The following is a 24,409-nucleotide window of genomic DNA, read 5'->3' on the forward strand; positions in this document are numbered from 1 at the left end:
AAGGGCGGCGCCAGCCGGGATCCAGCCAGCTCCCTTTCCCGGGGTGGCTCACACTCAGCATGGCTTTACAAAGCCAGCTGTGCCAGGGCACCCGTCTCCCTGCAAACGGGCCGAGCCAGGGCAGCCGGGCTCTGGGGAGCCTGGGTTTCACCCGTAGCTCCTGGGGGAGGGACTCCAGCAGCGACTCGAGGAAGCTGCGTCCTGGATCTGGTAGCTGGTCCCACTGCCCTATCCTCACAGTCCCACTGCCCTCAGCCCGGTGATGCCGGTTTCCCCTCGAGGGGAGGGTGCTTCCCCGGTGGCTGTGTTTGAAGGCATGTCCAGGACTGTGAGCCAGGCACTGCCGTTCCTGATAGTCCTGGCAGGCAGGTGGAACCTGGGCCCTGCCCCTCCTGTGGCAATGGGGCCCCACACACACGTTGCTGAGCCTGCTGCAGCCTTGGCTGCCGGAGCTGCGGGTGTTCAGATCCAAAGGTCACTGGTTTGATCCCCATGGCTGATGACCCACCCAGGGGCATAGCATTAAATGGGCACCAAAGGAACTGCCTTGTGTCTCCCCTTCCTCCTCTCTCTGCCTCTCCCCCGCAGTCCCATTGGGGGCTGCAGCAGGGCTGAAGTGCTGCTCGTGGGCCAGTCGGCGTTTGGCCCCCCACTGGTTTGCACGTGTCTGTCCTCAGTCTGGTCTCTCCATACTCCAGACCCTCCCGTTAAGCCTGGAGGGTCCCACCAGCTTGGGTGCCAGAAGGTAACGTGATCAGCCAAAGCCGTGCGCCCGTGGGTCTCACCAGTATAACTCCTGGGTGCATCTCTCTTCTAGGATTACTTGAATTGCATGTACCGGAGGAGAGGCTGTCGCCGACGAAGGAAGGACTGCACCATTTAACAACTTCTGCTTCTTGTTTTTTTGTTTTGTTTCTTTTTTTTTTTTTTTTCCTAATAAAAGACTTTGGTTAATGATCATAACATGAAGGCAGGTCCCATCTGGGTCCCCCAACCGCCTGCTGCAGGCCGTGTTTCTGTCTGAACCTGCTTGGTATTTCTCCCCCCTGGCCACCCCCACAAGGACTCAGAGGTCACACAGATCAGTGGCTGCAGATTGGGACATTTTCATCCGGTTAAACTAAAGCGCAGCAGCTTCAAAACAAAACAAAAGATTATTTTGGGGGTGGGGGAAACCACATTTTTAATTTTTTTTTAAACTCCGGTTGGAATTGCTCCCGACCATCCTCACTTAAGAAATCACTTTCCAAATGTTTACATTCGAACCGTTGCTCTTTCACTGGGGGGGGGGCTCCAGCGAGTCCCTCAGACTCCTGTGATTTGCACAGACCAGCAAGAAAAAAAAAATCAACATTCCTTTAAAAACAAAAAAGAAAATCATATTTTACATTGCTTTTTAAATGAGATCTTTTTTAAAAACTATTTAACAAAGTCCAGTACTAAATGGTCAAGTTGTCCTCACAACATCTTCTACAGTTTAAAAAAAAAAAAAAAATTGTGCCTTGAGGGGTGTTAGTACGTTTACATCTGTTCCATAGTTTGCTCTGACGTGAGTTGTGTTTAGAATTGGGTTCAAATAAAATCTCCCCTCCAGATCTCCAGGCCGGACTCGGTCCCCAGCATGGGGAGAACACGGCCCAGAACCTCGAGCCACATCTTTTCCCATCAGCAGAACTAGATTTCTAAGGGCTAAGACGCCAGCGAAGGACTAAGCGGTGGTGATCACGTCCGCTTCTTTCTCGTTCCTTCTCCTCCCCTGCCCCAGTGGGCAGGGATTGCTCACGAGGTTGCTCTACTGTCAACTCTGTTTTAAATGTAGTTTCTTAGCTCTAACTGTAGCGTCGGTTGAGGAAACACTGCTGTATGTAAGCGGGCCCTGACAAGCTGCTCGGGGCCCTTAGCCAGCGACGGACGCAGCCTAGCTTTTATCACAGGATGTTTTACCAAATTGTTCACATGGTTTGAAATAATAAAATGTAGAAAGAAAACCAGTTGTTTGTGCTGCTTTGATTGGCTCCATCCCCAGCAAAAGGGAGTTTGGGGGCCTGTTGGGAGAGGGAAACCCCATGGAAAGCAGCTGTGAGCTTTGCCCCAGCCCCAGGGAGCTGTGCTCGCAGGACCAATGCTCTCTGTGGAGCAGATAGGCTGCGAAGGCCACAAGACTGGCCACAGGATTGGCCTGTTCCATGCCAGGGATCCAGAACCCTCGGCACGGGGGGATGAACAGAGAGACTGAGGCTAGATCCCTTTATTAATAAAAGGGGATGGGGATGTGGGACGGGGAGTGGCAGCTGTGGTACTATGGGGTAATGGGGGGATTTGGATGGGGAGCTGCAGCCGTGATACCAAGGGGTGATGGGTTGCCACAGCCGTGGTACCGGGAGTGGGGGATGTGGACATGATACAGATTGGGAACTGCAGATGTGGCACTGGGGGCCGGTGATGGCAGGGCTGTGGAGGTCGTGGGGGTGATGGGGGGGCTCAGAAGAGGCCACAGTCCTTGAGGTTCTCTTTGATGATGATGTTGGTAACGGCGTCAAAGACGAACTTGACGTTCTCAGTGTCGGTGGCACAGGTCAGGTGCGAGTAGATCTCCTTTACGTCCCGGCGCATGTTGAGCTCCAGGAACTGGACCTTGATGTAGGCGCCCGTGTCCTCGAACGTGTTTGGTCCTGCGAAGGCACCGGTGCCAGGACAGAGTCAGGGGGCGGCTCAGCCGCTGAACTGGCTCTGAGCCCTGCGTGGAGGCACAAACACCCTACAGCCTGCCAGCAGCTCCCACCCCCACCCCCCCAACCTGCTGTGAGGGCCACTGGCCCAAGGAGCCAGACACCCCAGGCCATTACTGGGGCCCTGCTGCTGAGATCCCTCAAAGCTTCATTACCCCATTCACTCCATTTGCTCCCTTTTCTCCTCTACAGTCTGCTCCAAATGCATGTCTCAGATCCCCCTCTTCACCCCCTCCCCAGAAAATACCCAGGTTGGCTTAAACAGCAGGGCCGAGCTGCCCCCCGGGAGAGGTGAAGGGGACTTTCTGCCATCTCTGTGCCCTCCCCAGTTGAGGCGCCACTTGGGCTGGCACCCCCTGTCCCCAGTGTAAATGCAAGGAACCAGAACCACTGGTGGACAGTGGCGCTCTGCTAGGACTAGCCTCCCGGCCACTGACCCCTCACTGAGGGCAGCCCGTAGCTTTGCTCCCACAGGGAGATGGCCATGGCCACTCCTAGTGTGGGCAAAGAATCTCACCAGCGTGATCAGCTCCTGCAAACACCTGCCACATGGGACTGGCAGAGATCCCCTGAGAGTTGGCAGCGGCAGGACATCCGGCTCCATCACCCGGCACTGAGGGGAGCCAGCTGGCACAGGGGCACTGACTGGCTGCGTGGCAGGGGTATGGGTGGCAGGGCCAGGACTGAGGGCAGAATTAAGGCTGTTCTGGTGGGGCAGGGGCTTGGGAGTGTGATGGGCGATGCAGTAGGCGGCAGAGGTCTGGGGGTGGTCTCTTAAGTTGCTGCCATGTGGCATGCTGGACAGATTCACCCCTCTCCAGTGAGTTCGGCACATCAGAGCCTCTGTGAATCTGGGCCCCAGTGTCTCCTCCCAAGCTGTGCAGCACCTGCCTTTGGGAAATGCCTGCTCACGTGCCCCTCCGAGCAGGGTGGCCGGGGGCCTGGTGAGCCCTGCTCTGTGGGAGGGGGGCCACGCTGCCAGCCAGGGCAGTGCTGTCCCAAGGCACTGGGCTCTGAGCTCTTCACTCACAGGGTTGCTTGGCAAGAGAGAAACCCTGGAGTCCCCATCCCCAGCCTCCCTGCTTGCCCCTCCCCAATGCTTCCCTTTGGGGCTCTCCCAAAAGGGGCTCCCCAGGCTGGGGAATTCAGGGCTGGCCCCCCAGGGGACTTAGCGCTGCAAGGCGTTCAGATACCTGCATTCATAGGCCTGCGCTGGGCCTCCCTGGCCAGTGGGTGGAGCTGCTAACCAGTAGGAAATACTGGGGGGGTTGGGTGACCAAATAGCAAGTGTGAAAAATTGGGATGGGGTTGGGGGGTAATAGGTCCCTATATAAGAAAAAACCCTGAATATTGGGACTGTCCCTATAAAATCAGGATGTCTGATCACCCTATGGGGCAGGAGGGGGAAGCTTACCCTAGACCCTCAAAGGGACTTGGTCCTCAACCCCGTCCAGGATTTTCAGCTGGGAGCCCTCTTCTGGAGCTAGGGGCATAACCTGGTCAGTTCTAGTGAGGCTCCCATAATTCAACCCCTGGGCAGCGGACCCCATTGCACCCTAAAGCCTGGGCAGTAGGGCAGCTCCTCTTCTCTGCAGTGGCCTTGGTGAAAGTTAGGGTCACGCCGCCCCCCCGGGTGCCGCAGGCCAGCCAGGCTGGGCGACATCTGGTTCAAGAATTCAGGGGAGGGCCCCGGTGTGAGCTAGGGCTCCAGGCGGCTCAGGGACATCATGGAGGTGCGGGAACCTGCAGCTTGCCTGCTTAGCTGCTGGCTTCACCCCCTGGCTGTCTGATGAGCATCGTGGGTCCTGCTCGGATGATCAGCAGACCTGCACTCAAGCCCAGCAGCAAGGCGCTGGCTGCTCAAAGCATTCGTCCACAGCTGCCAGGGCCCCTTCCCCACTTCACCCCAGGGAACCCAGCTCTGGCCCTTGGCTTCGGTTCCTGACCACTTACTCCTGCACCAACCACTAGCCCCCCCCCCCTCCCCCCCGCATCCCACTCCCTGCCCGAGGCAGCTCTGCACATGCTCACCCACAGAAACCATTAGGCACCATGGGGACTTTAATGGTGGAAACTCAGGCACCTGGAGCTGTGACAGCAGCTGAGTGCACCCAAATGTTGGACTTAAGCAGCACTGAATTTGTGCTATAAGATGGGGATGTATCAGCTAGAAGTGACAAAGGAGGAGAAAGACCTGGGTGTATTGTTTGGTTATGGAATGACTGTGAGCCGTCAATATGATGCGTCCGTGAAAAGGCGAATGCAGTCCTAGGATGCATCAGGCGAGGTATTTCCAGTAGAGATAGGGAAGTGTTAGTACCATTACACAAGGCACTGGTGAGACCTCATCTGGGACACTGTGCAATTCTGGTCTCCCATGTTTAAGAAAGATAAATTGAAACTGGAACAGAAGCAGAGAAGGGCTACTAGGATGATCCGAGGAATGGAAAACCTGTTTGATGAGAAGAGACTCAAAGAGCTTGGCTTGTTTAGTCTAACCGAACGATGGCTGAGGAGGGATATGATTGCTCTCTTTAAATACATCAGAGGGATAAATACCAGGGAGGGAGAGGAGTTATTTACGTTAAGTGCAAATGTGGACACAAGAACAAATAGATATAAACTGGCCATCAGCAAGTTTAGGCTTGAAATTAGACAAAGGTTTCTAACCATCAGAGTGAAGTGCTGGAGCAGCCTCCCAAGGGAAGCAGTGGGGGCAAAAAGCCTAACTGATGTCAAAACTGAGCATGAAAAGATTACTGAAGGGACAATATGCTGAGGTTGCTGAGGGATGATGATGGTTTGATGAAGTATAATGGCGTGTGGCTGATCCACGACAGCCATTAACAAATAACTCCTATAGCCAGTGATGGGACAGTAGATGCGGTGGGATCTGACTTACTACAGAGAATTCTTTCCTGGGTGTCTGGCTGCTGGGTCTTGCCCACATGCTCACGGTCTTACTGATCACTATATCTGGGGTCAGAAAGGAATTTCCCCCTGTGTCAGATTGGCAGAGACCCTGGGGGATTTTCACCTTCCTCTGTAACATGGGGTATGGATCACTTGCAGGTTTATACTAGTGTAAATGGTGAATTCTCTGTAACGTTAAGTCTTTAAACCATGATTTGAGGATCTCAGTATCTCAGCCAGATGTTAGGGGTCTCCTGCAATGTGCAGGAGGTCAGACTAGATGATCACAATGGTCCCTTCTGGCCTTAAAGGCAGTGAATCTAAAGTGGCATCAAGGTGCCCAAATCCCTGTATGGCTCTAGCCGCTAGGGACCAACACGGAGAGACCTCACCCCCGCATTCGGCCCCATCCTTTCACACCCTACTACAGCAGAGGACTCCTTTAACCTGCCTCAGCAGCTCCACGCACTCCCAGCTGGCGTCGAGCACCAGGGAAGAGATGCTGAGTTCTGAGCAGGTTTGGCAGGATTCGATTTGTATTGGTGAATGACGTTAAACGTCAATTTCACCTGCATGCCCAAACCCATGAAAACTTTGTTCCATCGGGAAGGCTCGGCACATCCAGATTGGCAAGGGACAAAAACTGCTGCTGCTGCGTGAGGCCGTCTCAGGGGCCCAGCTAGCACTAGGGATGGACTGAAACTGGACAAATGGTCTAACGCCTGAACAGTAAAGCCAGGCCTGATTTGTCCATTTAAGCAGATCTGTTTTCGATGGCTGGCTGGGTGATGGTGACAATGGTGCGGTGATGGCTTACACAGCTTTAACTGAATCTCAGCGTCTGCATTAAATAATTATTGTCTGTCCCGTCCCCCCCAATCTCCCACAAGTGTGAATATTTAAACTGAGAGAAAAGTTAAAACTGCTGAAAACTCCGAATTGTGCACGATTGCGAAAATGTAAGTTGATAAAAAATCTTTAAAAATATAAAAGCTCCATAAACATCAATACTAGCTGTCAACAGCATAAAAACTAATCCCCAACTTCTGCCGGGTCAGGGGAGGGGTGAGCTGACCCTGTAGGGGCAGCATCCTTTGCATGGAGCAGTGGGGAGATCTCATGGCCAGCAATGGAAGCACAGGTACATGCTGCCATATAGCTAACTGGTGGGCGTGTAAGTGTAAGTATCTGATCTGGTACTTAGCGGGCTGCTTGACTTCTGAGCTGTGCCCTGCAGCTGGTCCCCCCGAGCCACCTTGTGCATAACGAATCTACACGTTGGTCGCTGGTGTTTAGATCCAGGCTCTCTTGGGTCTTCGATTTGTGAATCAAAATCCAGTTCCCCTGCACCCTCTCCCTCCACCCCACACGGGACGCGCAGCAGAGGGCCTGCAGCAGGCTGGGCACTTACCGTCGTAATCGGGGAAGCAGATGCTGAGGTGAGCCTTCCTGATCTTCTCCAGGAAGACGTCCTTCTTGTTGAGGAAGAGGACAATGGAGGTGATGGCGAAGTAGCGGTGGTTGCAGATGCTGTTGAAGAGATGCAGGCTCTCATGCATCCGGTTCTGGGGAGGAGCAAGGGGCCAAACAGGGCTTTTAGTTGCATTTCAAGCATCAATTTCCTGCCTCGTCTCCTGGAGTGTCTGGGGTGTGAATGGGAGGCTGGCTGGGCTTGGGCTGCTGGAGGACAGATTGCAGGGTCTCCTACCCTGTCTAGCTCGGTAACCCTTGTAGCCTTCGAGTGTGTGCTCTGCTGCTCCCCTGCGATTCCCAGCCCCTGCTGCCTGGTGGGTCTGAGCCCCACTAGCTCCTGTTAATAACAGAGAGAGATTTCTATCCAGACATCTCAGCATGCTTTACAGAGCCTAGGAGCATCATCCCCATTTTACAGCTGGGGAAACTGAGGCACAGAGCAGTGCAGTGATGTGGACAGGGTCACCCAGTAGGCCAGTGGCAGAGCCAGGCACAGAGCCCCCACCTTGAGTCGTGCTCCCCTCGCCCCCAGGCCACGCTGCCTCCCAACGGGCTGTCATCTCTGCTTACTCGCCAGTTATTGGCGTTTGGAGTGAGCCCAGGGAGGCGACTGCTGTCACTCCAGGTAGATTATTTCTAGCTGTATCAGCAGCGTTAAATCCCATGTTAAACCTCCACCCTCACAGCAGGATGTTCCACCCCACAGTCTCCGCCATCAGCAGAATGTAGGGTGACCAGCTGGACAGTCCCGATTTTTGGGGCTTTTTCTTATATAGGCACCTATTACCCGCTACCCCCGTCCCAATTTTCACACTTGCTGTCAGGACCCTAGCGGAACGGTACTGGGTGCCTGCCAGTGTTGGCTCTCATGGGCACTTTACCAAGTGTCTACCCGAGGCCACAGGCAGGGCAGGGACCAAAACACAGGTTTGCTAAAGTCCCCACCTGGCGCTGTGACCACAGCTCCACCACGCTGCCTCCCCGGACTCCATGTCTGCACAGAGGATCAGACTGGCTAGCAAGTTTCAGGGGCATGAGCTGAATGGCTGGATGTTTTTGGAGGTGCTCTGTGATAGGTTGGCCTTGTAGGAGTTCTGCATGGATCTGAGGCCTCTAGAGTTCTTCCAGTGCTTGGGTTGCTGCTCTGCTTGCACATGGCCTGGCCCCAGGCGCCTGGGCCCGACCGGCTCCCTCTGGCTAAGAGCCAAGGGCCTCGGCCCCCCGGTAGCCAGGCTCCACTCACCACTTCGTCATCCTCCACCAGGACCATGTCGTAGGCACTGAGGGCAGCGATGAAGATGATGCAGGTGACCCCTTCAAAGCAGTGAATCCACTTCTTCCGCTCGGAGCGCTGGCCGCCCACGTCGAACATCCTGGGGCCGGGGAGAGGGTCCCTTGAGCAGCCAGGCTCCAAATTGGGCATGGGCCGCATTGCTAGCGTGGGGGGAGAGACCTCCCAGGGGGACAGCTTCGCTCTGGACCCTGCTGCCTCTGCTACGGCTTGGGCTGGGGGCATCTCTGCAGGGGTGCCTGGCCACCTGCAGCTTGGCGCTGGCCACAGCTTGGGTAACAGCTGCTGAGTAAAGGACTGTTGGAGACCTGGGCACGGCCAGTGGCACGGACCCTGCCCCCGCAGTGGGGACCAATGTGGTGGAAAACAGTGCTGGGTTAGCTACAGAGCAGGTCTGGCACTGGGCAAGGGGTTTCACCACTCTTACCTGGAAGGACAACCCCCAAGGAGCTGTGGTCCATGCCCCCCAGTCCAGGTTTGGCTGGCACAGCCGCTGGCAGGGCTGGTTAGTGCCAGCTGTGGTGCCCACCCAAGGGGAAATGGTCTGAGAGTGTCATGCTGAGGATGGATGTGTTCCAGGCTGCCCAGCTCCTGGGCAGTGTCCACGTGACATCTCCTGTCGCAGCTGGCCAGGACCACCCAGCTGGGACTGGGGAGAGGTGGCTGGAGCAGGGAAAGGAACCTCCACAGAACAAGTGGGTGAGCTCCTGGGATGGGGGAGCAGGAGCTAATTGGAGGTTCTCACTGTGGGGGTGTTTAAACCCCCTGCTCTGCTCACAATGGAAAGGCCACAGACTGCAGCCTGGCTGGCACAGCAGGGTCCTGAGAGCCCGGGCTGGCACTGCTCTTGGCCTGGGTTCATGAGCACTAGATGGCGCCAGCCACTAACAAATGAAGACTGGGACAAGCCCTGGCGAGATCACGGTGCCAAAATGCAGCGGGTGGGAGCGGCCCCCTCCCAGGGGAGGGGCAAGGGCTGAGCATGGGGTTCAGCCAATCCCCGGAGGGGGCTGGGGCCGGAGGCTGATGGAGACCGTATCAGCTCAATGTGAAAACAGCCCTGGAAAGTAGAGGGCCCCAACCCCCGTGCTCTGGCATGTCGGTGCAATGCCACCCCGGGGCACAAGCAGCATTGGCCCAGCCAGCCCCGGGCCCTGTGCCCAGCTCTGCCCGCCTGCTCCCATCCATCCCACTGCCCAAATCTTCTCGCTTTAACCCTTCGAATCCCAGTCTCCCCTGACTGTGTCTCAAATCCCCCAGACCCCAGAGTCCTGCCCAAGCCCAGTGCCCCCTTCTCCTGTGCCGCACAGCCTTGGGATGGCTCTCTGCACCCACACCTGGAGCTGGCTGCTGGAACCCCTGTTGACCCCTCCCCGTGGGTTGACTGTGCTTAGCAGGGCCCCATTCCCGCGCTGTGCCCTACCTGAAGTTGAGGTCCTTGAAGGAGAACTGGGTCTCGATGATGCCGGTGGTCTTGACCCTGGAGCGCAGCACGTCCTGCTCTGTGGGGACGTAGCCGGGTGCCACCAGGCGTGCCAGGTCCCTCAGGTAGCTGCCGAGGCACAAAGGAAGGGCCTGAAACACTCATCTCCTCCGGGATGGGATGGGATGGTCTCCATGCTCCCCATGCTCCCCAGGCCCAGAGTGGCTGGAGCCAAAGGCTGGGTAGCCCTGGCCGGATGGCTCAAGCAGGCACATGGGGATCAGGGATATAGCCCTGTCGCTGCCTCACGCTTGTGTCCTGCTGGCCGGGGTCTCTTTGGGTGCTGCGCTCGGTGGCTTTGAAGGAGCGTTGACCCCAGCTCAGAGTGGGGGGCAGCGGCTGCACCAAAGCTGGCAAAGCCAGGGGCGGCTTTGGCTTTTTTGCCACCCCAGGCAAAAAAGCTTCCCGCCACCCCCTCCCGGAGCGCTGGGAGAAGGCGGCGAGCCCGGCCGGGGCCCCACTCTCCCCGACCAGCTGGAGCGCCGCGGGGAGGGCGGTCCCGCTCTCCCTGGTGGCCGGAGCACCGGGGGGAGGGCGGCAAGCCCGGCCGCGGCCCCACTCTCCCCGACCGGCCGGAGCGCCGCCCCCCTCCAGTTGCCACCCCAAGCACATGCTTGGTAGGCTGGTGCCTGGAGCCGGCCCTGGGCAAAGCTCTAGTGAGCACCACGAGAGGACTAGCTTCCAGCTCAGACGCCCATTTGCCCTCAGGCTGCGGGCTCCCTGGGGCAGGGCCTGGCTCTCGCTGGGTGTCTGGGCAGTGCCCAGCATGAGGGGCCCTGGGAGCTGGCTGGACCCCACGTGCTTCTAGATTCTAGGGTGACCGGTGCCTAGAGACAGCTGCTGCTGCTGTTACTTCTTTGTATTGCAGTGGTGCTGAGATCAGGCGCTGTATGGACATAGCGAAGGGCTGGCACTCTATAGCTACAGACCTCCCCGCGGGCACCCCGACTGCAACCCGCTTCCCACCCCCTCTCTGCTTCTCCAGGAGAGGGGCTGTGGCCCGCTACTCCCCGGCCCTGCACTGTCATCTGGGGCGGCTCCGAGTCCCAGTAGTGCCATGCCTCCTCAGCTTATACCCTCTTGGCCCCGTGCCCGCTTCCCTGTGCCAGTGCCTGGGGGGGCTCAGCAGAGGGCCGCCCTGCTGCCTGTGCCAGAGGAATGGGACTAGGCACTGGGGTGAGCTGGGGAGAATCCGCCCTCCCTCTCCCTCACATACTGGGGAAGATGAAATCCACTTGTTCTGACATTCCCCAAACTCCTCCCAGCCTCCAGGTCAGTGCAAAGCCAGGGGAGTTCCTAGACCATCTCCACTTCCTTGCTAATGCCTCTGTGATGAGGTCTGCGGGGGCACCTGAGCCTGGCACTGCCTGGGTGGCATCTGCCCTAGGAGGTTACACAGGAAGGTTCATACTAGCCGGCCGAGTCATTCAGCTGGTATTCCGAGGCTCGCTCGAAGCAGGCCTGGATGCCTGCATCCTTCCAGAGGCGGGCAATAATGTCAGACATCTCCTTGGGCATGGTGCCTTCTTCGATGGTGTCAGCCAAGTGCAGCAGCTTACGGGCATCGTCCTGGGGAGACAGGGCATAGCGGGGTCAGCTGCTTCAGCTTGGCCCAGGGCTCACCGGGAGGCACCAGATGCTATGAAATAAAGCCCTGTTGGCAGCAGGAATCGAACCTGGACCGGCTGGATCTAAATGCATGAGCTAAACTACCCAGCTCTGCTGTCCAGGGCCGTAGCGGGCTCATCAACTGCTATATGTGGCCGAGAGGGGTGCAGAACCCCACCCATCCCCCTCCTGTGCCCAGCCGCTCACCTGCCGGGCCGAGTCCCCGTACTGGATGCTCAGCGTGCCCATGGCCCGCACGATGGCCAGCATGGACTGCAGGGTGTTGCTGTAGATGATGGAGATGAACTCCAGGCACTCTTCCAGGGAGTATCCATCCTGGTGGATGATCCTGGTGGAGACAGGAGCAGATGGTGAGCCTGGGGGAGGCCGTGGGCTCCGTGGCTGGGCACTCCCTGGCAATGCCCAGCCAAGCGCAGAGGGCACCCAATGGGCAGGAGGTGTTGCCAATGGCTTGCTCCCCTCCAGTGAATTTTCCCAATGCTAGCCTGACAGTATGGCAGCTGTGCTGCCTGAGGGGCAGTCTCAGCGCACTGCGGTGTGTTGGCAGAATTCCCTGGGGGTAAGGAGGTGTAGTGGGGAGCCTCCAGAGGTTGCACCCTAGAGTATTGCAGCTGGGCATCACCTGGAAAGGCAGAAATCGGTGGAGGGCAGCATGCCACTGTCAGTAAAGGCTGCTGCTGGAGATCCTGTCTCAAAGAACCAGGCATCCAGGGTGGGGCAGGAGTGCTGGCTTTGGGGGGAGCGCCCTACTACTCCAGCCCCAGCCTAACCCAGCAGGGGGTGCTATGGGGAGCAGGGCAGGGGGCGCTGGCTGTGGGGGAGCTTCTAGCTACACCAGCCCCAGCCTCTCCCAGCAGGGGTCGCTGTGGGGAGTGGGGCAGGAGTGCTGGCTGTGAAGGGGTGGTCCTGGCTACTCCAGCCCCTGCCTCTCCCAGCAGGGGGCGCTGTGGGGAGCGGGGCAGGCATCAGTGAAGTGTGAATCCACTTACTTCATTTGTTTTACAATCGTGCTCTTCCCAGATTCGCCAGCTCCTGGGGGACAGAAAGGAAAGTCATGGCAGGGAACATGCCCGGTGTGGAGCCCGACACAGCCACCTGGGTCGCAGTGCCGTGGGGTGCTGGGCGGGTGTGACAGGGAGCCCGCTGCTAATCAGCTCCAATGGAGGGGGAACGGAGGGGGCAAGGGAGATGGAGAGCCACCCTGGGTGGAATGGGCATCACGTGGCCTGACATCCTCTGTGCCCATCCAGTTCTGCTGCAAATCCCTTGCTGGCACTGGTTGGATGGACCAACCCATTGGATGGACTAGTAGGGCCCTGGGGTGGGACTTGGAGCCCACTGGGCTGCATGTGTCACAGGCCCCCCTCTGTGCTCGAACCACGGAGGCTGGTACAGCCCCAGAGCCTGCTTTTAGTGCCGGAGGGCCCCAGTTCAAGCGCTGGTGTGTTGGGTGAGATCGTGGCTGCCTCATGCAGCTGCCCTGGCTCACAGTCCCCTGGCTGCACTCAGTGCAGGGCTGCAAAGCGAGCCGGAGAGTTGAGAACTGGGGGCGGGGTGGGTACAGCCCTAATCTGCTTCTCTGCAGACACAGGGCTCTGGCTAATGAGATCTGCGCCACGGCTCAGCTTAGGCACCCATGCCTGGACAGAGCCACTTGGGCCCAGGTGGAGGGCCCGTGCAGACGCTAGCCACAGGGGAAGGGGGCACTGATGCCACAGCAGTCTGTGAGCAGGGAGTTGGCGCGAAGGCAGGCGTAGGCTCTGCCCCAACTTTGCCGTGTGGGAACAGCAGCTATTATCGGGTGACTGGACCTGCTCCTTGTCCACCTGGCCTGAGATGGGGCAGCCACAGCAATTGGGTGGAGGGAAAGGTACCACCCAGCCCATTGTACACGTGCAGGCTCCTGTGCCTTGCCTGGGACACCCTGCGAACCTCCGGGACAGCGTGAGCCTAAAGCCCACGGCAATCTTGGACGGCCACGTTGGAGGACTGAGATGCTGGTGGCCAGAGAGAGATGCAGCCTGGCCAGACAGAGGAGCGTCTGAAATGCTGTGATTGCAGAGGATGCTTGGAAGTCACTCTCCATCTAAGAGCTCAAAGTGTGTCAGCCACACAGCAGGTTAAACCAAGGCACAGAGGTTAAATGATGCCCCACCTCACCTCCAGGCTCCCCCCGCTGGATTGCACCCCCAGAGGGCTGGAACAGCAGGGTGTAAAGCCAGCGACAGTGGGCCAGCCCCTCCCCTGGCGCAGCACCATGAAATCAGCGAGGCGAGGGCCACAGCAGTCAAAGAGCAAAGCTGAGTCCCAACAGCTGGGGGTCTGTCCCGATGGTGGGTGGAGGAGCCGCTGTAGATTTACCTCGGCTGGGCCCAGCGCATTGTCTCTAAGGCACCAGCCCTGTCTCTGTCAGTGTCAGGGAGCCAGGTGGGTTCAGGTCAGTTGGTCACACACAGTTCCCCCAGCCCCAGCCCCCAGGAGGGCAGAGCACCCGGCCCGGCGTGTTGGGGGTGCTCAGGGGCGGGGAGCTGGGTGTCTGTGCTTGTGTGTTTAATGCCGAGGGAGTCTGAACTGAAGTCCAGTGCCACCCCCCCTGCCTGCCTGGCACCACCCTGGGCTGGATCCCCCAGCACCATGCCACGGGAGCTGCCCTTCCTGCCAGCATTGGGACAGAGCCCTCTGGGAAGGTCCAGTACCACAGGCTTGCTGGTCAGGAGCTGGGGGGGTTGGTCAGGATGGAGGGCTGGCTCAGGATCTGGGGTGCCTGGCTCAGAATCTGGAGGGGCTGGTTAGGATGGAGGGCTGGCTCAGGATTAGGGGGACTGGTCTGGATCTGGGGGGGGGCTGGCTCAGGATGGAGGGCTGGCTCAGGATTGGGGGGACTGGTCTGGATCTGGGCGGGGGTGGCTCAGGATGGAGGGCTGGCTCAGGATTGGGGGGACTGTTCTGGATCTGGGGGGGGCTGGCTCAGGATGGGGGGTTGGCTCAGGATCTGGGGGGGGCTGGCTCAGGATGAGGGGACTGGCTCTATAGCCCAACACATACCCAAAAGCAGCAGCTTGACCGTTCTGGCGTCCTTCTCCGCATCTTCCTTGAGCTTCTTCTCCAGCTCACGGGAGTGTTTCTCCTCTGCGCTGGCACCAGCGCCCATGGTCCGGCTGGTGGTGCACCCGCTGAGCTGCTCCTTTGCGCTCAGCGATGGGGGGAACCCTAGACAAGCCCCCGAGTGTCCAGCACCCTCGGCCAGTCTCCTTCTTCGCCCACCAGGAGCGCTAAGCAGCACCGTTCCCCACTGCCTTGGGCTCCCCAGGCGCTGACTTTGCCCCCGCTCTGGCCCCAGTGCCAGCCACACGCTTAGTTGGGGAGGATTTTGCAGGCTATGGCCGTCAGGTGCTCCCAGCCGCCCAATCTGTGGCAAGGACAGGTGGCCAAGGATCAGGTGTGGACCCACCCCACCTCCCACCGCAGCCCAGCTTGGAGCTGACTTGCTGTGCTCAGCACTGCAAGCAGCCGTTGAGCCGCTGGCTTAAGTTAAAGCCCCTCAAATCTCCCCCTTGCTGAGCCCAGCGATTTCAAGCCTCATCTGCTCCTGGTCAGGGATGGGGCAGCAGGTTATACAGGCAGGGCCTTCTCCACAGCCCTGCACCCCACTCCCGGCATGGGGGGCAGCATAGGTGGGCATAGGGCACAAAGGAGCATGCTGCTGGGTCCTGTGCTGAGCCCAGCCCAGCTGGACCTGCGGCTCCGGCACCAGGACATTGAGCGTCCAGGGGCTCTGAGAACCTCCCTCTCCGTCAGCCAGTGCTGTGAGCTATTCGGGGCACCACCCGCCGGAGCACCTAGCACGCCAGGGCCTGGATCTCAAGCTGCCTGCATGGCCATGTTCTAGATCCGTATGGGCAGCTCCCACCATGGCCTGGCACGGGAGCAAGGGGGGGGCTCCAGGAGATGGCCCAGCTGGCTCGGGGGAGGGGGTTGCCATGTTGGCACGCAGCTGCTGTTTCCCTCCCACAGGAAGCTATGCCAGCTGGATTTCCTTGCCCCCTCCCAGCGCCACCATCCCTTGCTGCCCCATCAGGGCTCAGGGTGATGCCCCAGGGAAACCTTTGAGCTCATCTCATCAGTCCCCTCCTGCTCCCTGTCCCCAGGGCCAGTGCTACCATTAAGGCAAACTAGGGCGCCAAGATTTGGGGGCGCCAAAAAGCGGTGCCCCCCATTTTTTTACAGCGTTCTTGGGCTGTGCTGCCGGCAGCACGTATGGCTCAGACTCCCTCTCCCAGCACAGCGGCCGCTCCACTTCTCCCGCCTCCCAGGCTTGCGGCACCAATCAGCTGTTTGGCGCTGCAAGCCTGGGAGGGGAGGTGAATTAGAGCGGGGGCAGCGTGCTCAGGGAGGGAGCGTAGCAGAGGTGAGCTGGGGTGGGGAGCTGCCGCTCAGCTCCGGGCGGGGGGAGCTGCCATGGGGGGGGGGGCGCCTCAGGGCAGAGGGGGGGGAGAGCTGCCGCGGGGGGGGGGCCTCAGGGCGGAGGGGGGGCGGGCAGCTGCCGCAGGGCTGGGGAGGGGCGCAAGGTGGAAGTTTTGCCTAGGGCGCGAGACTTCCTTGCACTGGCCTTGCTTGTCCCAGCCCTGCTCTCTGGCCCTCAGGGACTCAACCACCCTTGCCCCCAGGAACTGCACAGGGCTTGCAGATCCCCAGACCTGCTCCACCGCCCAACCGTCCGTCTGAGGGTGCCCAACACCCAGGCCATACGCTTCCCTAGCCCCGCCACCACCCAGCGAACATGCCTGCCCCTAGAGATGGGGCTCAGGAGACCAGATATGATGGATACACTGCACCAGCCTGGCCCATGGCCTCCAGCCCCAGACAGCCAGCCCCCTGAGTGGGGCGGCCTGGGACCCAGGGAGAGAAGGCTGAAGGCAATCAGAGCTTGGGGGTGGGGTGGGGGAGGACAAAGGAGTTGTTGGGGAGCAGCATGTCTGGGACAAATTGAAAAATGGGTGGGGGGGAATTGGGGGTTGGGCCATTTAAATGTTTCATTTCAACAAAGTCATTTTGCTTTTGACCATTATTAACCATGTTTGAGTATTGTGTTGTGTTATTTATTATTTCAAGCACTTTACAATGAAAGGAATGTTGGAAAGTGATGATCCTGTTTGGAAAATATTCACGGTTTCAATTATTTTTTTGGCTGAAAAACCTCTAAATAAAAATTTAGGAAAAAATCAGAAAATTTTGCTATGTTGGGGTTGAAAAGACTCAGTGTTTTGAAATTCCCTTTAATTTTACTTAAAAAAAAAATCAAAACCATTTAAAAAATAGCAATAACCGGCACTTTACTGCTTGAGGTTCTGGTTTATGGTAAGTGTGATTGAGTGTGTGGGTTGTGTTGTGTGGGTCTGTGTGGGTGGCAAATGGGAGGGGGGGTGCTGCAGTCAGAAGCTACATGTGTTTGGGGCTTTGGTTGTGTTCTTATGTGGGTGGTTGTGTTGATTTCTGTGCGGGTTGTGTTGTGCTGGGAGAGTTGTGCGGATCTGGGCGGGTGGCAAACGAGGGGTGCTGGTTGTGTTGTGTTGGTTTGTGTGTGGCGTGAGTTGTCTGGGTCTGTACAGGTGGCGAATGAAGGTGTGTGCTGCAGTGAGGGGCTATGCGTGTTTGGGTTGTTGTGTTGTTGTGTGAGTGGTTGCTGTGATGCTGGCAGACCAGATGCCAACTCTTACCAGGCTGCAGGCATTAGCTCAGAACTGACAAACTCATAGTTGGAGACCAGAGCACTGCCGGAAGCTGGGAATGAATGACAGGGGATGGATCACTAACTTGATGATTACCTGTTCTATTCATTCCCTCTGGGGCACCTGGCATTGGCCACTGTCGGAAGACAGGATACTGGGTTAGATGGACCTTTAGTCTGACCCAGTTTGGATGTTCTTATGTTACCTGTATGGTAGTTTTGCTCAAAATAGATATTAGTCTTATGAGAAACTATATTGTGTTTAGATCAGGGGTGGGCAAACTATGGCCTGCGGGCCGGATCCGGCCCCCCAGCCATTTTAAACCGGCCCTCGAGCTCCTGCTGGGGAGTGGGGTCTGGGGCTTGCCCCGCTCAGGCATTCCAGCTGGGGAGCAGGGTTGGGGGCTGCTCCATGTGGCTCCCGGAAGCTGTGGCCCCTGCTCCAGCTCCTATGTGTAGGGGCAGCTGGAGGACTCCACTCTGCATGTTGCCACTCGCCCCAAGTGCCACTCCCGCAGCTCCCATTCGCCAGGAACTGAGGCCAATGGGAGCTGCAGGGGCGGTGCCTGTGGATGGGGCAGCACGCAGAGCCGCCTGGCCACAGCTCTGCGTAGGAGCCAGAGGGTGGACATGGCCATTGCTTCCAGGAGCCGCTTGAGGTAAGTGCTGCCCAGATCCTGAGCCCCTCCCCATGCCCCACACCCCTTCCCCAGTCCTGATCCTGCTCCCGCCCTCCGAACCCCTCAATCCCAGCCCGGAGCACCCTGCTGCACCCCAAACCCCTCATCCCTAGCCCCACCCCAGAGTCTGCACCCCCAGCCAGAGCCTGCACCCCTTCCCACACCCCACCCCCTGCCCTAGCCCTGATCCCCCTCCTGCCCTCCGAACCCCTCAGTCCCAGCTGGGAACACCATCCTACAGCCCAAATTCCTCATCCCCAGCCCCACTCCAGAGCCTGCACCCCCAACCAGAGCCCTCACCCCCTCCCACAGCCCAACCCCAATTTTGTGAGCATTCATGGCCCGTCATACAATTTCTATTCCCAGATATGGCCCTTGGGCCAAAAAGTTTGCCCACCTTTGGTTTAGACTCTACAAAACGCTTGTAAATTGCAGCCTGCCTTCATCTCACTTGTGATGTCTGTAACCCAGGCTATTGGGTAAGATTTAAGTGTTTGCTCTGAAACAGTAAAGCCCCACAAGCAAGAGCAAACCAGTGTGAAATGCTAGTTTGCCACAGGAGGTGCCATCTCCTGTCTAACAGGAGACGGGCCCTAGACCCCAGACAACCCTTGTGGAACAGCAGAGGACAAATGACTACGTTGATTGCTCCCCGTCCCCCATTAAGAGGAGCCCTGCGTGTGATTGCCTCCCTTTATCTTGGCAGAAGTGAATAAAAATCCCTGGCAGTAAGAAACTGCATCTGTTTGAACTCTAAGGGGCCAGAGACCCCCAGGGGCTGCCTCCTCGGGCTGTCCTTTGAATTGACAGATCTCACTACAACTCTTTCCTGTTAGGCCAGGTCTGTGCTACACACAGAGCTTCTCCCACTGACACAGCTACTGCCTCGCACGGAGGTGGAGTTATGAACCTGACAGGAGAGCTCTTTCCTGTCAGCATGCAATGTCTTTGCCAGACGTGCTACAATGCACATTTGTAGTGTAGACCTGCCCTTCGGGTTTAGATAGGAACTCATTGGTGTGGATATGATTTGTAGCCAATAATTTGAGTTTATTATCCAGTTACTGTATGATGTTATAATTAATTAACGTCATGAGATATAGAATCATTGTATGTTAAATAGAATTAATTTGTAGGATTATAAAAGTATAAGATTGATCAGTATTTAGAGGGAATCGTGTATTAGATCGCTAAGTAAGAAAGACTGAAACACAATACCTGTAGGCTGAGGCCTGCAAGATTTTAGCTTAGCTATTTTAGACCTTGGAGATAAGAAATGCTGACATAAGTAAGTGAGCGAAGAATAACCCGATGCCCTACAATTATGGGAAAAGAGGTACCAAGGAGTAATATTGTGAAAAATTATCCAGAAGATTAATTTTAAAGCACAAAAATGCTGTAAAGGCATATCTGTTTCTCACATGTAACTTAACCACAGGATACAGGTTGTATGTCAATGTTAATGAGCATAAAGAGAACCTACACAACCTGTAGGAATTGGAGTCCCTAGGCCAAGTAACCAAAAAGAATCATTATAATCTCATGAGATTCCCGATCTACCATGGCAGGAGATAGCTGTGGGCAGTTTTGACTTCGGCAGACATGTCTACTCCAAATGGCTACTTTTCCAAATGTCTAGAAGTTCTGCGTCAGCCAGAGAAGTCGGCGCACTCTGTTACTAGTAACTGAGAGCTGTATTTGCACGCCAGGTCATCCTGAATGTTAGGGGGCTTATTCCTTCACCCTCTCACTTCCCTGGTCCTTCTCGCATGAACAGAGAGCAACAATACCCAAAGTCCAAAGGTGCAAACAATTCGATGTTTATTGGGGAGAACTTTCAGCAAGCATGATTCCAGTTTCTTTCCTTAGTGTCTCCCTTCCCAGCTCTGACACCACAGAGCCTTGCCTGTGTCCCCGTTCCTGTTCCTGTTCCCATTCCCTGTTCCCATTCCCCCCTTAGCAAAACATGATCCCAATTCCCCCAGTCCTTGTTCCCATTACCCCCTTTACTTCCTGATTGACTGCAGACTATATAGTAAAACTTGAGTTCTGCTTAGCTATACCTTAACGAATCATTTTACTGAAATTTAACTAACCAATCCTAACATATTGTAACATGATTATTTAACCAATTATATTCCACCCCCTTAATTGGTTTACAGCCAACAAAATTAATTATACAGCAGACAGAAACAATTACGGAACCAGACAGAGACCATGCAAATAAACATACAAAACAATACAGAAGCGAGGATTTCACAACTACATCTATACAGACATAAGGGTTTTCCAGCTGTGTCTATTGATAAGTGAGTGTCACGGAGTATTGGGGAACTCAGGGCCCTGCACCCCCGGCTTCCTGCGATTCACCATGACTCTCAGCCAGCCAGTAAAGCAGAAGGTTTATTTGGATGACAGGAATACAGTCCAAGACAGGTCTTGCAGGCACAGACAACAGGGACCCCCTCAGTTAGGTCCATCTTGGGGTCCCAGGGCATCCCAGCCCCCCTTGGGAGGTCAGAGCAATCTCTGCCTCCCCACCATCTCACCACCCAGCTTCCCAGACTCTGCCTTCAGCGACCCCTCCCACAGCCTTTGTTCAGTTTCCCGGGCCAAGGTATCACCTGGCCTTCAACCCCTTCCTGGGTTCTCATGTTACACGCTCAGGTATGCGCCTTCGGGCAGACTCCCATCCCGCAATGCAGACTATCCCAGCCACACTCCCCTGTCAGCATTCACAGACCACAGTAAGAACAGTCCCAGTTCGTCACATCTCCCCCCTTCGAGACCGAACTGAGCAGGGTCACTTTAGCCAGTGACCCGGGGAAGTTCGAACCTACCCCCGTTCCCATGGATGCCCCCGCATCCCTCTCATTCCTTGGTGAGAATTACACCAGGCCCCTCCAGTTTCATGCCCCCCCTTAGGTCGGGGGTGCTTGATGGCACTCGCAGTTCGCATGTGGGAAGGTTTATGCGGCCCGTGCCCTTTCCCCACCCCCATACCTCTGGGGTTCCAACTGGGCTGTGGTCTTCTCCCAGCGCTCCAGTCTGGAGGTCTGTGCTTTGGGCTCTCTTGGTTTAGAGCCGCCCTTTTAACCTTGGCCACCCTCCGGAAAGGATCCTTTATGCTCGGCAAGGGTCCTAAAGCTGTGTTCCCCTTGTCCCAGGCCTTCCTCCCCCTCTGACAGGAGTCACAGGATCCGCAGTACTGTCGGACAGTAACAAAGACCCCAGGCCAGTAAAAGCTCCGTAGCAGCCTCTGCTGGGTACGCCAGGTTCCCTGGTGCCCTGAGAGGGGAATGTCATGGGCCCGGCACAGCAGCTGGCGGCGATACTTCTGGGGTACCACCAGTTGCCTCCTGATCCCCCCTGACTCCATTTTCCCTGGGGGAGCCCATTCTCGGTACAGGAACCCCTTCTCCCACAGGAACCTTTTCCGGCCACCTCGTCCCATGGTCTGTACCGCATTGAGGTCGGCCAGGTCCCTTATCTTCCGCAAGGAGGGATCTCTCTGTAACTCGGCCCGGAACTCAGCATCTGGGACAGGGATGGCCACCTGCTCTTTCTCGCCCGCTGGGTCTGAAGCTGCAGCCTCCCTGAGCCGTGTCCCTGGGCGTTCCCTCCCCACCAGGTTAGGGTCCTGCGCCTCAGGCAAGGCACCCCCCCCCAAGGCCAGGGTGCAGTGCCCCTCGCCGGCTCTGACTGCGGGTCACAACCAGTGCCCTCTGGGGGTTGCTTGGCCAGTTCTCCAGGTCCCCCCCCATCAATACCTCAGTGGGCAAATACGGGTGTACCCCCACATCCTTGGGGCCCTCCTTGGCCCCCCACTTCAGGTGTACCCTTGCCACAGGCACTTTGACTGGTGTTCCGCCCACCCCCGTCAGGGTCAGGTAGGTGTTGGGCACCACCTGATCTGGGGCCACCACCTCGGGCCGGGCCAGCGTCACCTCTGCGCCCGTATCCCAGTATCCATTGACCTTCCTCCCATCCACCTCCAGGGGAACAAGGTACTCTCTCCGGAGGGACAGCCCCGCGCCCACCGTATAAACCAAAAACCCTGAGTCTGGAGCATCCAGCCCCCTAGAGGAGCTGGCCTGGGGCCCTTCTCTCTCTTGAGCAGTTGATAAGCTGCCAGCCCCTCTTGCGTGAGAAGCCTGCCCCTCGTCCGTCTGGGCCTCTACCAAGTTAACCCGGTGCGGGTTCGGTCTGTTCAGTCCGTCCTTGAGCTTGGGGCACTGGGCCCGAACGTGGCCTCTTTGGCCGCAGTAATAGCAGCTCATGTCCCGTGGGTCCCCTTGAGCCGGTCGGTTGTCCCTGACGCTGGGCATTTCCCGTGGGAGGGGATTCCCCATATTCCCCCTTTGGGAGGTCCCAGGGTGACTCTCTCTCTGCATCGCGGCGGGCCTGTTCCTTTGGGGCTCCTCCCTGCCACCCCCTGACCGGCTCTTTACAAACTCATCGGCCAGCCGCCCTGCGTGTCGCGGGTTCTCTGGCTTTCTGTCCACCAACCACAGCCTCAGGTTGGATGGGCACCGCTCATACAGTTGCTCCAGTACCAGCAGTTTAATCAGGTCCTCCTTCGTCTGGGCCTCATCAGCCCACTTGCTGGCGTATCTTTCCATGCGGACAGCTAGTTGCAGATATGAGATCTCAGGGGTTTTATCCTGACTCCGGAACCTTTCCCGGTACATCTCAGGAGTCAGCCCAAACTCTCGTAGCAGGGCCTTTTTGAATAGTTCGTAGTCCCCTTTCTCTGCCTCTTCCAGTTGGCGGTACAATGCCACGGCTTTGGGGTCCAGTAAGGGGGTAAGGACCCGGAGTCTGTCCGCGGGATCAACCCGATGCAGCTCGCAGGCCATCTCAAAGGCCTCCAGGAAGTCATCCATGTCCTCCCCCTCCTTGTGTGGGGCCAGGATGCACTTATCAAAGCTCCGTGCAGTCCTGGGTCCCCCCTCACTCACCGCAGCCGGGGGTTCGCTGCCCTTCAATCTTGCCAGTTCCAGTTCATGCTGTCTCTGTCTCTCTTTCTCCTCCCGTTCATGCTGTCTCTGTCTCTCTTCATGCTGTCTCTGTCTCTCTTTCTCCTCCCGTTCATGCTGACGCTGTCTCTCTTCATGCTGATGCTGTCTCTCTTCACGCTGTCTCTCTTGTTCACGATCCCCCAGCTCTCTCAGTTTTAGCTCTTTCTCCCATTCCAGCCAATTCCGCTCCACGGATGCCGAACGTCGCCGGGAGGATCCTCTGCTGGCCGGCGAGCTTCGCCGGGAGGATCCCCTGCTGGCCGGGGGGGTCACGGCGCCCTCGGTATTTGCTGGGCCCCTCCCCACCCTTCCCCTAGGCATAGGAAGGAGGGGTCTTGGGAAGCCCTCAGCAGCCGGCTGACCACTCCCAGCTGGGACAGACACTGGTGCCTGCGCTGCATTTGCCAGGCTGCTTCCCTGAGACACAGGGATCAGTTCATTCGCGCGATCTTCCGCCTCCAGCCGGGCAATGAGCTGTTCTTTGGTGAGCCTCCCAATGCGCAGCCCCCTCTGCTTGCACAGCTCCACCAGGTCGCTCTTAAGCCGCTTGGCATACATCTTCCTGCTGGCCACTCACCGGCCTGTGTGCTCACAGCTCCCCACAGTTCCCAGGGGGACCCCTAGTGTGCCAGCCCTTCTCGAGGTCACCACCTCTCCGCCAGGGTCGAGCTGCAGACTCCTCCGCCCCTGGGACCAGTCGCTGCGATCCCCCCGGGGGACCCTGTTACTGCAAAAGTCCTTCTCGCTGGTCACACACTCCCAGGGGTAATAACCGTCTCTCTCTCACTCTTCAGCACGCCTGGTCCCCGTCAATCCCCCTTCGTTTTACTGCTCCCCAGTCACTTACTGCAGGAAGCGCTGTCCATGGGGTGCAGTAGATCCCGCCGCTGCCACCAGTTGTCACGGAGTATTGGGGAACTCAGGGCCCTGCACCCCCGGCTTCCTGCGATTCACCATGACTCTCAGCCAGCCAGTAAAGCAGAAGGTTTATTTGGATGACAGGAATACAGTCCAAGACAGGTCTTGCAGGCACAGACAACAGGGACCCCCTCAGTTAGGTCCATCTTGGGGTCCCAGGGCATCCCAGCCCCCCTTGGGAGGTCAGAGCAATCTCTGCCTCCCCACCATCTCACCACCCAGCTTCCCAGACTCTGCCTTCAGCGACCCCTCCCACAGCCTTTGTTCAGTTTCCCGGGCCAAGGTATCACCTGGCCTTCAACCCCTTCCTGGGTTCTCATGTTACACGCTCAGGTATGCGCCTTCGGGCAGACTCCCATCCCGCAATGCAGACTATCCCAGCCACACTCCCCTGTCAGCATTCACAGACCACAGTAAGAACAGTCCCAGTTCGTCACAGTGAGTTCTTACCAGACAGAAAACTATTAAACTAAGTTTCCTTTTACATCTTCTAGGCTCTTCCCTTTCTCTGGAGGTGATAGGAATATCAGGACAGGATTGTATT

At 57.4% G+C, this 24,409-nt stretch overlaps 2 protein-coding genes across 5 annotated transcripts in view; one reads left to right on the forward strand and one right to left on the reverse strand.

Annotated features, from left to right (window-relative positions):
* GNAI2 (G protein subunit alpha i2) overlaps positions 1-1,988 on the forward strand; it is a 206,036-nt gene extending 204,048 nt beyond the window's left edge. For 2 of the 4 annotated variants that reach the window (XM_005289345.5, XM_065551406.1), the window contains exon 9: positions 818-1,988. The gene's annotated coding sequence lies outside the window, so the exon portion shown is untranslated. The remainder of the gene's footprint in view (positions 1-817) is intronic. The other 2 variants (XM_005289346.5, XM_065551407.1) reach the window with 1 other exon arrangement.
* GNAT1 (G protein subunit alpha transducin 1) lies at positions 1,116-15,031 on the reverse strand. The gene is made up of 8 exons (XM_005289348.3): positions 14,564-15,031; positions 12,508-12,550; positions 11,705-11,846; positions 11,301-11,458; positions 9,830-9,958; positions 8,359-8,488; positions 7,054-7,207; positions 1,116-2,672 (listed from the first exon to the last, which is right to left on the reverse strand). The coding sequence occupies exons 1-8, from the start codon at positions 14,667-14,669 to the stop codon at positions 2,482-2,484; spliced, it is 1,053 nt and encodes a 350-aa protein (XP_005289405.2). The 5' UTR covers positions 14,670-15,031; the 3' UTR covers positions 1,116-2,481.
* Positions 15,032-24,409: the final 9,378 nt, after the last annotated feature.

The sequence above is a fragment of the Chrysemys picta genome, chromosome 7 (assembly GCF_011386835.1).
Source record: "Chrysemys picta bellii isolate R12L10 chromosome 7, ASM1138683v2, whole genome shotgun sequence".
NCBI lineage: Eukaryota > Metazoa > Chordata > Testudines > Emydidae > Chrysemys > Chrysemys picta.